General features: G+C 43.7%; 1 protein-coding gene and 2 non-coding genes across 3 annotated transcripts; all 3 read right to left on the reverse strand.

Moving 5' to 3' along the window:
• Window positions 1-5,424: 5,424 nt before the first annotated feature.
• Window positions 5,425-10,473, reverse strand: LOC120673413 (acidic leucine-rich nuclear phosphoprotein 32-related protein-like). Its single transcript, XM_039954234.1, has 2 exons — window positions 9,698-10,473; window positions 5,425-5,999 (listed from the first exon to the last, which is right to left on the reverse strand). Exons 1-2 carry the CDS (start codon window positions 10,076-10,078, stop codon window positions 5,739-5,741), a joined length of 642 nt encoding a protein of 213 aa, XP_039810168.1. The 5' UTR covers window positions 10,079-10,473; the 3' UTR covers window positions 5,425-5,738.
• On the reverse strand, window positions 6,111-6,197 carry LOC120677102. The gene has a single exon (XR_005676166.1). It is a non-coding gene; the product is annotated as a small nucleolar RNA Z122 (small nucleolar RNA).
• Window positions 6,306-6,392, reverse strand: LOC120677103. Its single transcript, XR_005676167.1, has one exon. It is a non-coding gene; the product is annotated as a small nucleolar RNA Z122 (small nucleolar RNA).
• Window positions 10,474-12,784: the final 2,311 nt, after the last annotated feature.

The raw sequence follows: 12,784 nt of genomic DNA on the forward strand, positions 1-12,784 counted from the left end.
TTATTGTATTTATGTGTCTAGTTTGTATGAAATATATATTTAGCTATGTGTTCTCATATATTTTTGAATGCAGGTATGGAGATGGACTCCTTGCTAGACCCAGTGATCGACTCGAGCCACAGGTCTTACTTTGCAGCTGTTGAGCACCGAGCCCTAGAGGTGCTACGTCCTCGTCCACCCGGCGAGGCGATCTCTATACACAACGATTGGTGTGACCGGTATGTAATGAAATATTATTGTTTATGACTTATGTATTCGCCGGTATTCCTTTGTTTCGATATTTTTTGTTTTTTTTCCAGGTTACGTGAGGCCGGCCTACTGACTCTGAGCCGTCTTGTCGAGGTTGGGCCTATTCAGCTCGACCGATCCCTCCTGACGGCGCTCGTTGACAGATGGAGGCCGGAGACACACACGTTCCACCTCTCGCTGCAGGACGTGGCCTACCTCCTCGGCCTCCCTATCGTCGGGGAGGCTGTAGGTCCGCGTGTGGTGGCGGCCTCATGGAAGGATGAGCTGGAGGCCCGTTTTGCCCTGGTTGACCGCGTGGATGAAGCAGGTCCGATCAACCCGCACCCGCGAGCAGCAGGTCCTTCGAAGACATGGTTCCTATAGTTTACAGTACGTATTCATTCCAAATATAAATTTAATTGTTACAATTCACATGTTCCATTGATAGTTGAAACTATTTATCTTAATTGTTTATGCAGCCTGCCCTTTTGGCTGCGGATGCCGACGAGTACAGTGTGACCAGATTGCTGGAAGCGTACCTACTTTGGTTGTTTGGTTACATCATGTTCAACAACACTCATGGCAACTCGGTCGATAGGATTCTCCTTCCGTATGCACGGGAGATTGCGGATGGGGACGAGGACGTACCGCCCTACAGCTGGGGTGAGGCGGTACTTGCAGCCACTTACCGTGGACTCTGCGATGGGTGCATGAAGACACATGGGAACGCTATCCTGTCAGGGTGACCACTACTGCTACAGCTTTGGTCGTACGAGAGGCTAGCCGTTGGTCGCCCCTTGGTCAGCCACGAGCCTTACCACGGGGGCATGTACGGCGACGAGGAGGATGAGAGGCCCACTATGGAAACTATCTGGATCTGGCGTCAGATATGTTCGCAACAAACCTAATTTTGTTATTCATTGTTACATGATGTATTAGCGCACTTTTAATTTTACTTATTCGGAATGCAGAGGTCCTGGGCACATGCGCGGGTTAAACGCGCATATCCTGAGTTTGTTTCGGAGCTCGACATGCTGACGCCCGAGGACGTTGTCTGGGAGCCTTACAGCCCAGAGGCTGTGGCTACCCGTGCACCAGCAGGCCTGTCTTCGCACTGCTCCGCGAATGCGAGCCTGTGGCTTACTTCCGCCGTCCTGGTTTATGACATCGCGGTTGAGGCATATTGCCCCTGGAGAGTCAGGAGACAGTTTGGGCAGCGCCAGGAGTTTCCGGTGCCCACCGCGTTGGAGCGTGTCAGTCGCCAGGACCACAGGTAATTATGAATGAACTTGGCTCATACATTCGTGTCGATTCTAACGATTCTTCGTGGTCCACTTTGTAGGTTGTCAAGGAGTGGCTTGCCGTGCTCTGATGATTGGCTCACCAAGATCCAGCCGTGGGTGGACCAATGGGAACATGCAGATGAGCACTTGGTCCATCCAACAGGACCACACACAGATAGCTCCTTTAGGGCTTACCTCACCTGGTACTTACCCCGGACTCGGGCTCGTCTGGTTTTTGTTGACACTCACCCGCAGCCACACCAGGCGAGGCCTCAGGATGGCTATGCCCGGCACCACGTGGAGGCACTAGCTGGCGCGGTGAGTCTCTTGATCATATTTGCATATATATATATAATCATATTCATAAGATAATTCATGTGTTTGTAACTTTACTGAATTGATGCAGTTTCGACTTTGCAACATGATGGAGACGGACTGCTCGACTTACCTGACGAGGGTACGTGCCGGATCCCCAATGACCCAGTTTGAGCAGATAGAGGCATGGTCGAGGCAGCGTGATCAGTTGCGTCAGGTAACGCACAACTTCGGAAGCCGTGTGCAGTACGAAGACAGCCACGGGTCGTCTCAGGCGTCGTCGTCGTTCCCGTGTCCGTCGACCATACACGGGCCGACGTCGCAGTTCTTCCCAAGTACAGGTAACGTACATATCTCTTTAAAATTACATCAAGTGTTCCTACATATTTACTAATATCACATACAGGATACGATCCAGCTACTGCGTTCGGCCATACTGGAATGTTTAGAGGGACAGCACCAGTTGGCGGACCATATCCAGGGATGGTACCGGGGCCACAGATACCGGCCTACACAGGTTAGTTTATGTTTCGTATTTCGGTTTCTACATGTCATTACGAAATATACGAGCGTACGCTAACATCCATATTTTTTGCGTAGAATTCTACCCTGATGCGGGCGCCGGACCTTCTTCTTCCTCCTTTCGACCAGATAACGAGACATTCACCTTAGACGACTTCGACAGCTTAAGTCCAGAAGAGCCTGCCGCGCAAGGTGACTCCGATGTCTTGGGGTATTCACAGCTAGGAGGAGCACCACTTGGGATCTCTCAGCAGCAGACACCGCAGCCCCTTGCGCGTCCTGAGCGACAGGTGAGGTCTCCGGATGTTCTCACCTACTCCGAGGGACATGTCCGTGCCCAGCAGAGGGCTAAGAGGGTCCGACGCCCTAGGGGTGGTTAGATGTAGATGATGTTTATTTGTAATGAGATAGCTGTGGACCGCTTATTTGTATTCGATGTTTATGATTGTGGTAGGTTACTTGTCATTTGTTTTTATAGATATTATTTATGTGAACTTATTATGTTTGTGGGTTCCATAATGCTCGTGAAATAAGGGAAGTTCTTGCGATTTTTTTCCGTGATTTAATGAAGGACAAGTAACATGCGGTAGGAGTTAGCGGCCGAGATCTTGCCGACGATGATGACGAATACACGCTCGAATAGCTCAAAATAGGTCCCTGCAAAAATAAAAGTCCGAGAAAAAAAAGAGGGGGCCTGTCGCCCCCCCAACGGGCGACAGGCCCCTGTCGCCCGTTGGGGGGGCGACAGGTCTCCCGCCTTTTTTTTCTCTTCAGGGACTTCCTTGCAAATTTGAAAAAAAAAAATTACACATTGGGCCTGTCGCCCTATGGGAGGGCGACCGGGGTATATTTTTGAAATATTTGAAAACGGACATATATTTTTGAAATTTTAATTTTTAAAAAATATAAAAAAGAAAAAACGGCCTGATCCGCAGACACCATCGGTCCCCTCTCTACGTGCATAGCGTGGGCCGGCCCCCTAACACATATAAATGATCGAGATAATCGGATCGGGTCTAATCAAGTCGGGCCAAGTTGGGCTCAGGCTGTGCCGGGCCAGGTGGCCCGAATAGCCAACTGTACCGTTTCCACTCCCTAAATAGGAGAAAGGGGATTGATGGAGGGGACAAGTAGGGATGTAAACGAATCGGATACGGATGGATATTACTGATATCATATTTGTTTTCATATTTTTGTTCGAATACGGAGTCGAATATGGATAGTGCTAGTTTTTGCCAGATAAGATTGCAATGGATGTCAACATCACATAAAAATAACTTTTGAGTATTCGGATACGGATCGGTTATGAATATTAAATACTCGAAATCGGATACGAACAGATAAAAATTCTTCCAAATCCGATCAAATTTGAATACAGTCGGAAAATATCCGTACTATTTACATCCGTACAACAAACGAGACAGTCACGCGGAGCACGCACTACCCACGCCAGCCGGGGCCGCCCGAGCGGCCTTGCCGCTCCGGGACAACGCAACGGGGTGGAATCGCAGCCTGCCACCATTGGTCGAGGGATAGGGATGGGGCAGAGCGAAGGGTTCGGTCGCCAATACACGGAGGTGAGGAGAGCAAGGGCTAGCGCGTCGCGAGCGGAGACGAGGAACGGACGAGCAGGGCCACAGGCGAGTGCCAGGGCGTGGAGGACGGACGGGGTGCGTCCGCGGGCAATCCGGAGCAAGACGAGCAGCGGGTGGCACGGGCTCGGAGGAGGAATGGAGCAGCGTTGTGGCCTGCGGAGAGCTCTACGCTGCCTCAACACGCACGGCACGGTCCCAAGCGGTCGCTGCTGCCAGGGCTTTCGGGAAATGGGTGTGTGTATAGGCTGTGTTTAATGCCAAAACTTTACACCCAAAAACGATATATTAAATATTTTAACACATGCATTGAGTATTAAATAAAATTTATTTATAATTTTTTTTGTACCAATGAGTTGTAAATCGCGAGAAGAATCTAATGAAAATATTTAATTCACAATTTTTAACAGTAATATTACAGTAATCATCTGCTAATTATGAATTAATTACTCTCATTAGATTCATCTTGCGATTTAAAACTCATCCGTACAAAAAAATTTATAAATAAATTTTATTTAATACTTCAATTTAACAAGATTTTTTTCAAAAATTTTTTGGCAAAATGATCTAAACACGGCCTATAATCTCACCGCTTGTCACGAAACGGGGGACGATCACCGGGGAATGGGAACACCCCGGCATCGGGAACATTTTCATTCCCGACTGTAAAAATACATAAAAATGCCGCTCCCGTTTCCTGTTTCTGGATGCGAACTCCCACCTGTGTAAGGATGGATTCGGATGTTTATTCGAATGTTAGATTTTTGGTCATTTTTCTTTGATTATGGACAAATAAGATATAGAATTTATTATGTAAATTTATAGCCTTGTATTTAACATTGATCTTGTTAAGATTTATGAAAACTAAACCTCAAATTTATCATATATATTCTCAAATAATAGATATACAAATTCGAATACGGATCGGATACGGATTCGAATCTTTTTTCACCTTTTTAATTGTATGGAGCAAATAATACATAAAAAATCTATACAAAATTTTATTCTTATGTGTAATAATATGCTTGATAATATAAAAAAATTACCATAAAATTTTAACTATATCTATTTTAAAATATCAAATTTGTTCTAAAAATTCGGATGTCTAGATCCATCCTTACACCTGTGCATGTGCATGCAGCCTTCGGAGATTCGCCGCGAGCTAGGCGCTGTTTGGTTTCCGTCATAGGGTTCCTAGAAGGAGATTTGACTGCTCATTAGGGACAAAAGCAGTTTACTGGTTTCCGTTTGAGGGAAGGAGGTTTGACTGCTCATTAGGGACAAAAGCAATTTACAGAATAAACTTTAAAACCCTAAGCTAGAACCCCTAACAAATTTAATAAAATCTTTGACCACATGATTAAAAGATGATTATAGTATAGCCAATCATCAATTAATTACCATCATTAGATTTGTCATAAAAAATTACACATATCCCCAAAATTTTGCAAATAGACTTCTGGGGGCACGTGTTCTAGGAACTCTAGAACAAACCAAACAAAGCTTACTATATTGGAAGATTAGAAAGCATCCACAGACCTGAATTAGAAGCTACAAAGCATAAACCAAGCCTCATGTTTTCAAACCCTCATACATAAGTCTTGGGAGGCTATTAACCAACATCAGCGGTAACATCTACCACGATGAACACTGGACTCTCAAAGTTTCAGCAGTTACAAGACCTACCCACAGATGTCCTAAAGTTACAAATTTACCAACGACCTGCCAGGGAATAATTATTTTCCCTCTTAGCACCCTGCACAAGGTCAAATATCCACGACACGGCCCGGGCTGACTATCACTTTGATTTTGATGGTGGCCTCCCATCATCGTCGTCTTCACCATCATCATCTCTTTCCTCTTCATCATCGCCTGACCTCTTCCTCTTTGCAGAGGACTGCACCTTCACAGAATCCACGCCATCATCAGCACCATCTTCTTCATCAATCTCTTCATCCTCGCTGCCATCACCATTTTCTTGTGGCTCGAAGTCGCTGGAGTGCTCTTCATCTTCAGCCCGACCTAGAGGCTGGACCAGATACTCAGTTCCCAGTTCCTCCTGCAAAATTTCAATCAGTGTAACCACCATAGTCCAGATCTCATAAGGATGTCGTAGCAATCCGCTTCATTTTTCTAAAGATAGTCCAATCAAAATCCTTAATGTGAAGTGTATGGGATCAGACTGACGTGCAATTTTTCATCATATACATAAATCCATAAAAGGATATCTGAAATGAATTGTTCATCACTTCCCAAATACACCAGCATAGAAGTAAAAAACCATCGTCCACATCAAATTTTTCAAGGAAAAAACAGCCAGAAAATAAGTTTGTTTCACATCAAAATCCTTCATGTCAAATAAGTTTATGGGATCAGACTGACGTGCAATTTTTCATCATACACATAGATCCATAAAAGGATATCTGAAATGAATTGTTCATCACTTCCCAAATACAGCTGCATAGTAGTAAAAAAAACTATAACATCAAATTTCTCAATGAAGAATCAACCAGAACAAATCAAGAAACCTGACTAGATTCAACAAAAGATGAATACAAATGTATGTTAGGCTCAGATCTACAGAGTATGGGACCAGACTGACATGCAAGGTATAATCAAGAGGTCGATAGCATTTATCTACCCTCAGAAACAACCTCAATATGTTCTCGTTATTTCCTGGCAAGAGCATGAAGGATAAGATGCCCTCGCTATCTCTGAGCACACATTCTAAGCTTGGCAATAACTTTTTCCATTTGACCAGGAACTAAGCCACTTGAAACAAAGCTCTATTTTTCAAGAGAGGAAAAACAGAGAAAGTGCTTTCGATCACATGGTAAATCAGTTTTTTTTTTGCAGCCCCGGGAGAGCTCTTGGGCATCCTCAGAAACAGCCTCTGATAGAATTCATCAGCTCCAAAAGCACAGCACGAGCTACAAGAAAACTTAATAGTTTCCAATTGCATAGATTTAACAAAATAACTAAAGAAATAAATGGGCTCTTAGATAGTTATGCTTAAATAGTCAGCCCATATCCCTCCATGGATAGCTGGTACAAGTATGCAACAAATCCTTTTGATCAGAACAGCAAATCAGTTCTTTTGCAGCACTGGGAGAGCTTCAGTCCACCTCAGAAAAAGGGAAAAATACCATGTGCTCATATGGACAGCTGCCCTCACCTGGCACGGTTAGCTTCTTTGCATCAGTGCACTCATGGTCTTTTGTTGTTCTGTTTTATTCCATCCTCTCTCCCGGTGCTGTTCTATGAGCAAAGCATGCTCCAAGTTATTGTTTTTATATTGACTTACCTAGAAAATAGCTTCTGTCCAAACTCCAGAGTGAATTCTAGCTGTTTTATTCTAAAAAGGGTTCTGTCCAAAATGATTTCTAGCATTTTGCCCCTCATGCAGGGCCTTGCTGTTCTATGAGCAGAGCATGCTCCAAGTTATTGTTTTTATATGGACTTACCTAGAAAATAGCTTCTGTCCAAACTCCAGAGTGAATTCTAGCTGTTTTATTCTAAAAAGGTTTCTGTCCAAAATGATTTCTAGCACTTCACCCCTCATGCAGCGCCGTTAGGGTGGTTAGTGCCTTTCCTCATGCAGCGCCGTTAGGGTGGTTAGTGCCTTTATGTCAGTGCATTTGATCATCATTTGTCTTCTTCCATCACCATTTGCCCCTTTCTCTCCTCCACCCTCTCAAACTTCTGCTGTCTGTACTCATGACCAGAGCCATAGGTGCCCTTGAATTGATTTGTCCAGGAAACAGCTTCTACATAGATTGATTTCTAGCAATTATATTATTAAATCTAAAATTATGTCTAGATCTATGTTTTTAAAGCGGTAAGGCAAGGCGAGGCGATCCACCACCGCCTTATCGCCTAGGCGACGCCTAGGCGGGCTAAGGCGAGACCTTAAGCAAGGCGAGCCGCCACCGCCTTGTCGCCTAGGCGACGCCTTGAAAACAGAGGTCTAGATTGATTTCTAGAACATTGTCTGGAATAAGTTTCTGTCACGATTGGTTTCTAGCTCCTATCTAGATTGATTTCTAGCATTTTTGTATAGAAATCAGCTTGTCTAGATTGGTTCTAGTATTTTATCTAGAACTGTCCCAAATCCTGATTGATTTGTAGCATTCTTTTTTTACTTCTGCAGAATGATTGATTTCTAGCTTCTATCCAGTTTTTTTCTAGTTTCTGTTAAGATTAGATTTATTGGGAACTCATTAATCACTGAGTGACATGTGCTTAATCTGATACTTCAGAATGTGATAGCAACAGACAAGAAACAAACATGTTCTCAAGCTGAAACTTTGGAATGAGCAAATAAGCTGACAAGAAACAATCTAAGCAGCAGTATGCCATTTAGGATTTGGATCTCAGGGTTTATGATTAAGGAACAAAGATTTGGAGCTCAGGATTTGACAAGAAAAACTGCCAAAAGGGCTCCAGCTTTTTTGGCCTGAACCTACCAGCACTTGTGCCAAACAGCAGGAGCACAGAGAAGCTACCTGCAGAAGCTGTTCCACCCATTGCGTCAGTGGAGGTAGCAGCAGCAATTGTACCACCAAGCGCGCAGTCACGACTCGCGAGGTGCGCACCACGTCCTACAGCATGATCGCCATGACCGCACGGAGGGAGGAGCTGGTTGTGGAGCTGGTTGTGCTGGAGCTGTGCTATCCTCAACTGTGGGGCATCAAATGCATGTACCTTCCCCTAACGAACATGCCATCTGTGGGATGTCTGTTGGCCTCCACCATGCCGGCATCTGCTCATCTACTACATGGAGGGAGATTCAAGGGGGGAGGCGAGAGAGACAGTGAAATAGGAGAGATGAGATGGACACGGTGAGAGGTGTCCTGTGACCAGCCCAATGTTCAACATCACAACATGTTTCAGAAAGGTGAGCTGACGTGTTAGCCTCTTTAGATGCAATTCTTTTTCCTCATGAAGAATCTACACCACTATCTTTCCATCGAACATCTAGTATGTTGGGTGGGCACCAGCCCATAGGCCTAAAGGAAGACGCTCTCCAGAAACAGCCTCTGATAAGAATGATCATCTCCAAAAGCACATGATTAAGCCTAAAGAAAATCTTAAGTTCTAAAAAGGCTACTATGGTAAAAGTCTCAAAATAGTTAGATCTCTTGCAGCCCAGATGTTAAGAGTCAAAATTCCAAACTGAGGCAGAAAGCCAGAAAAGTGGATAATGCAAATAAAAACTCCTGCATCTTTTTCAATGGCAACTAGAAACAACCAGACCAGTGAAAGGACAGGCAAAAAGTGTGCGCCAGGGTACAACCGTACAATCCCCAGATCTAACGACAATAAGACTCCGAAATCTTTTTTTTTTTGCAGAGTTGACCAAAAAACTTTATTTAGACAGATCCAGATGTCTAAGCTAAGTATGACATGGAGATCTGAAGACTTTCTAATTTTTGCACTAATAAGGTAGAAATCGCAGGAAATAGAGCGAGATTTTTAACCTTCACATATAAGGCTACGACAAGAAAGCTGGCCGAAACACTCAAACATACGGGAAAACGTAGTACTCCTAACTAAACAGATGCATGTTATCTGAGAAGAAAGCGCTAGATCTTTTTTGAGGAATCAATCGCAGCACAGAATTGAAAACAAAAAAGATACATACAGAAGCAACAGCACACAGATCTATCAGCAAGAACGAGATTACGAGACGCGAATAAGAACTGAATGAAGGTAGTAAAGATAAAGAAATTGATGAACTCAAAAATGGAATTATACCTCCTGGTCGTCTTCACTATCGTCACTGTCGTCGTCGTCGTCGTCATCGTCGCCGTCGCCGTCGTCGTCACCGCCCGCCCCCTCCCCGGCGTCATCATCATCCTCGTCGGAGATCTCTATGACACCCGCCTCCTCCTCCTCCTCCCCCTGCACCTCCTCTTCCTCCTCCTCCTCCTCGCCCTCTGCCTCATCATCCTCGTCGCCGTCTTCCTCCCCACCGACCGCCTCCTCCCCGTCTTCCTCCCCATCGGCTGCCTCCTCCCCCTCCTCGCCATCCACCACCACCTCCTCCACCTCATCCGCCTTCTTGGCCGCCACTGCCTTCTTGTCGGCCATCTCCGTCGCCCGCTCGTCCGCCTCCACCTCCACCTCTGGCTTCATCTCACGCACACGAATTCTTGCAGCGAAATCAGATCTGTTCAATTATCCTACAACGAATTCGTGTGCGCGACAGGCGGCGGCTCTGGACGTTCCTGCGGCCGGGGACCTCGGACGAAGGGCGCTGGAGAGAGCGGAGAGGGAGGCAGACGGCGGAGGAGGATTTGATTTGACCGGAATTCGGCCCGGCAGGCGACGGCGGTGCTCGTCCGGTGACGAAAGAAGATGCTGGATGGTGGAGTAGGGGCGGCCCGGCGTGGTGATGCTCGTGGAGACGGCTGCACGCTTGATTTATCGCGGGTTGCTGCGAATCGGACGCGGAAAGGGGCGGCGTCGCTCGGCTCGGCGGCGGCGGCCCTGTGCAGGCACGGGGCGAGGCAACAGGGGGAGACGCGCGCTCTGGGTTTAGGGTTCCGCCCAGGTTTTATGGGGATAGGGCGGGCCCTGGTAGGCCGAGCGGGCCGCCGAGGCAGGCCTCGCAGGTTCGGCCCGGTCCAAAAGGGATTTAGATTTCTGAATTATTCTGGTAAAATATGTTTTCCAGTTCCGAACAATTTCATAAAGTTATTGATAATTTTTTACCATGTGCATGAAAATATCTAAAAAAAATTCTAAATATTTCGGAAAAAAATTCAGTGATATTTTTGGGAACAATAGGTCCAAGTATTGGAGCTCATGAAAAAAATTTCTAGGATCTTCCAAAAAAATAGATTAGCTCTAGAAGAAAGGAGGATAAGGTCTAGAAAAAATTGAAAAATTCTCAGAAAATATAAACATATTTTCATCCTAAAATTACATATTTTCGATCTTTGGATGGGTCGGAGGATGGCTAGTGTTGTTGTTGGTGTAAGAAGATTCATTTCTCTACGGGAAAAACATACAACAGTGTATTTTGCGTCTACGGTTATGATGTATTCCACATGTGGGCCTGCCAACATGCAATTTTACCTTTAATCTTGCCTCCTCCGCGAGTACAAGTAGTGTGCTCTTTATGCATTCTTTTTGTTCCACACAAAAATTAACTTTGACCACCGAGTTATACAGTTCTATATTTTTTATAAAAGTAATTGTCTTCTATATTTCAGGGGAAACACAATATATTATGTGGGCTAATTTAGGTCATGGAGATATATGATTCTAAAAGGATGATAATATTTTTACTGAAATGAGTTGTTTGTTTCTTTAAGATTTTAAATCTTTTTACTTGCTGCGGCCCAATTTATTTGGACGCAAAATACTTTTAGAAATTTAAAGATTCCCAGGTTTTTAGAATGGTTTTGAAAAGCCATAGATGTTTGATTAGAGTGTACCATGTGTAGTTTTAATTGGAGTAGTATTTTATGAGTTCCAGAAAGTTCAACTCTGAACCTTTTTTGTCTAAACTTTGCATGTTTCTAACTTAAAAAAAAGCTACTACTTCTTATATCTTGGTTTAGAACTATGATATGTAAATATGGAACAAATCCTTGATGATTTTAATTTTATTATTAATTTGTGCATACTGATGTCGAATAGGATAAGCAGTTAAGAAGATTGTTAACATGCATGAGCTGTCAAGAGGGTCGTTAAGATGTCTCTAGTGCATATAACTAAATGATGTCACATGACTAGATTTAGAACTATTGTCAAGAGTTTCCTTTTCATGGCTGAAAGAAACTCTAGCATCATTAGTTTCTCCTTTCTAATGGCTGACGGTGATTCAGTAGAAAAGAAGTATTTCCCAAGAGTAAAAACTAATTCCCCACCGACATTTGCTGATAAAGAAAATTAGATAGAATGGGCAAAACATTAGTTCATCTCAGCATATGTTACAACTCTTGTAGAGTATGTCGGGAAAAGATAAAAGAAAACCTAAATCTTACATCCTTATCATGTTGTTGAGATTATGTTGAAGCAAAGTCTCTTTCTAGTTCAGTTGTAGTGAAGTCTATAATAGACTAACAATGACCAGGAAGATTCCTAGTGGGGAACTACAAATCTACAATTGATATCAATAACGTCAAGATAAGTATAACAATATCAAAGTATAACAATATCAGCCCTCTAATGATTGATGTTGTAAAGTCATTTATTAATCTACAGTTTGTAGGTTATGTTCTAGTTCATTTTATTTTTAAAATAATATTCTATTCATTTGCTTTCAAGTTCATCTCATTACACAAACAGAGCTTTAACCTTAGTCTGCAAACAACTAGCGCAATTTACAACTTTTGCGATAGAAAGTAAAAAAAATGCACAATTGCATACTAAAGTACAAAAACTTAATTTGTAAAAATACTTGGTTCGATGCCATGAATTTTATTTAGTAGGAGAGTAACTCATCTCATATATTGAATAAATGAGCGCATGGTTTCAGTCTCATCTCATTTCAGCATATGTTTCTTTGAACATATTTGGGACTTCCTTGTTGACATTTGGCCAAGCTTCACACTAAACCATATTATATTGAACTTCTCCACAATTATTTTCAGACCTAGCCTGAAGCCTGACCTAGAACATGCAAGTTCAAGCCCAGTGAGCTCAAGAATGGTTAGGAATGAGTACACCTACACCGTGGAAATGCTTGTGTGGTGGTTGGTGGTTGGGACAGCAAACATGCATTTTGGGCCCAATCCAGGATTCCTGTAACTTCACTTAAACCAATAATCACTTCACAAAATATAACTAGTGATGTATTTATTATCTAAAAATATACTAATTATGTGTGCG

This window comes from Panicum virgatum, chromosome 5N (assembly GCF_016808335.1).
Source record: "Panicum virgatum strain AP13 chromosome 5N, P.virgatum_v5, whole genome shotgun sequence".
Lineage (NCBI taxonomy): Eukaryota > Viridiplantae > Streptophyta > Magnoliopsida > Poales > Poaceae > Panicum > Panicum virgatum.

Coding starts and splice junctions, on each gene's coding strand:
- LOC120673413 (XM_039954234.1), bottom strand. CDS start 10,078: ATGAAGCCAGAGGTGGAGGTGGAGGCGGACGAGCGGGCGACGGAGATG. Junction 6,000..9,697: donor ATAGTGAAGACGACCAGGAG/GTATAATTCCAT, acceptor GAAATTTTGCAG/GAGGAACTGGGAACTGAGTA.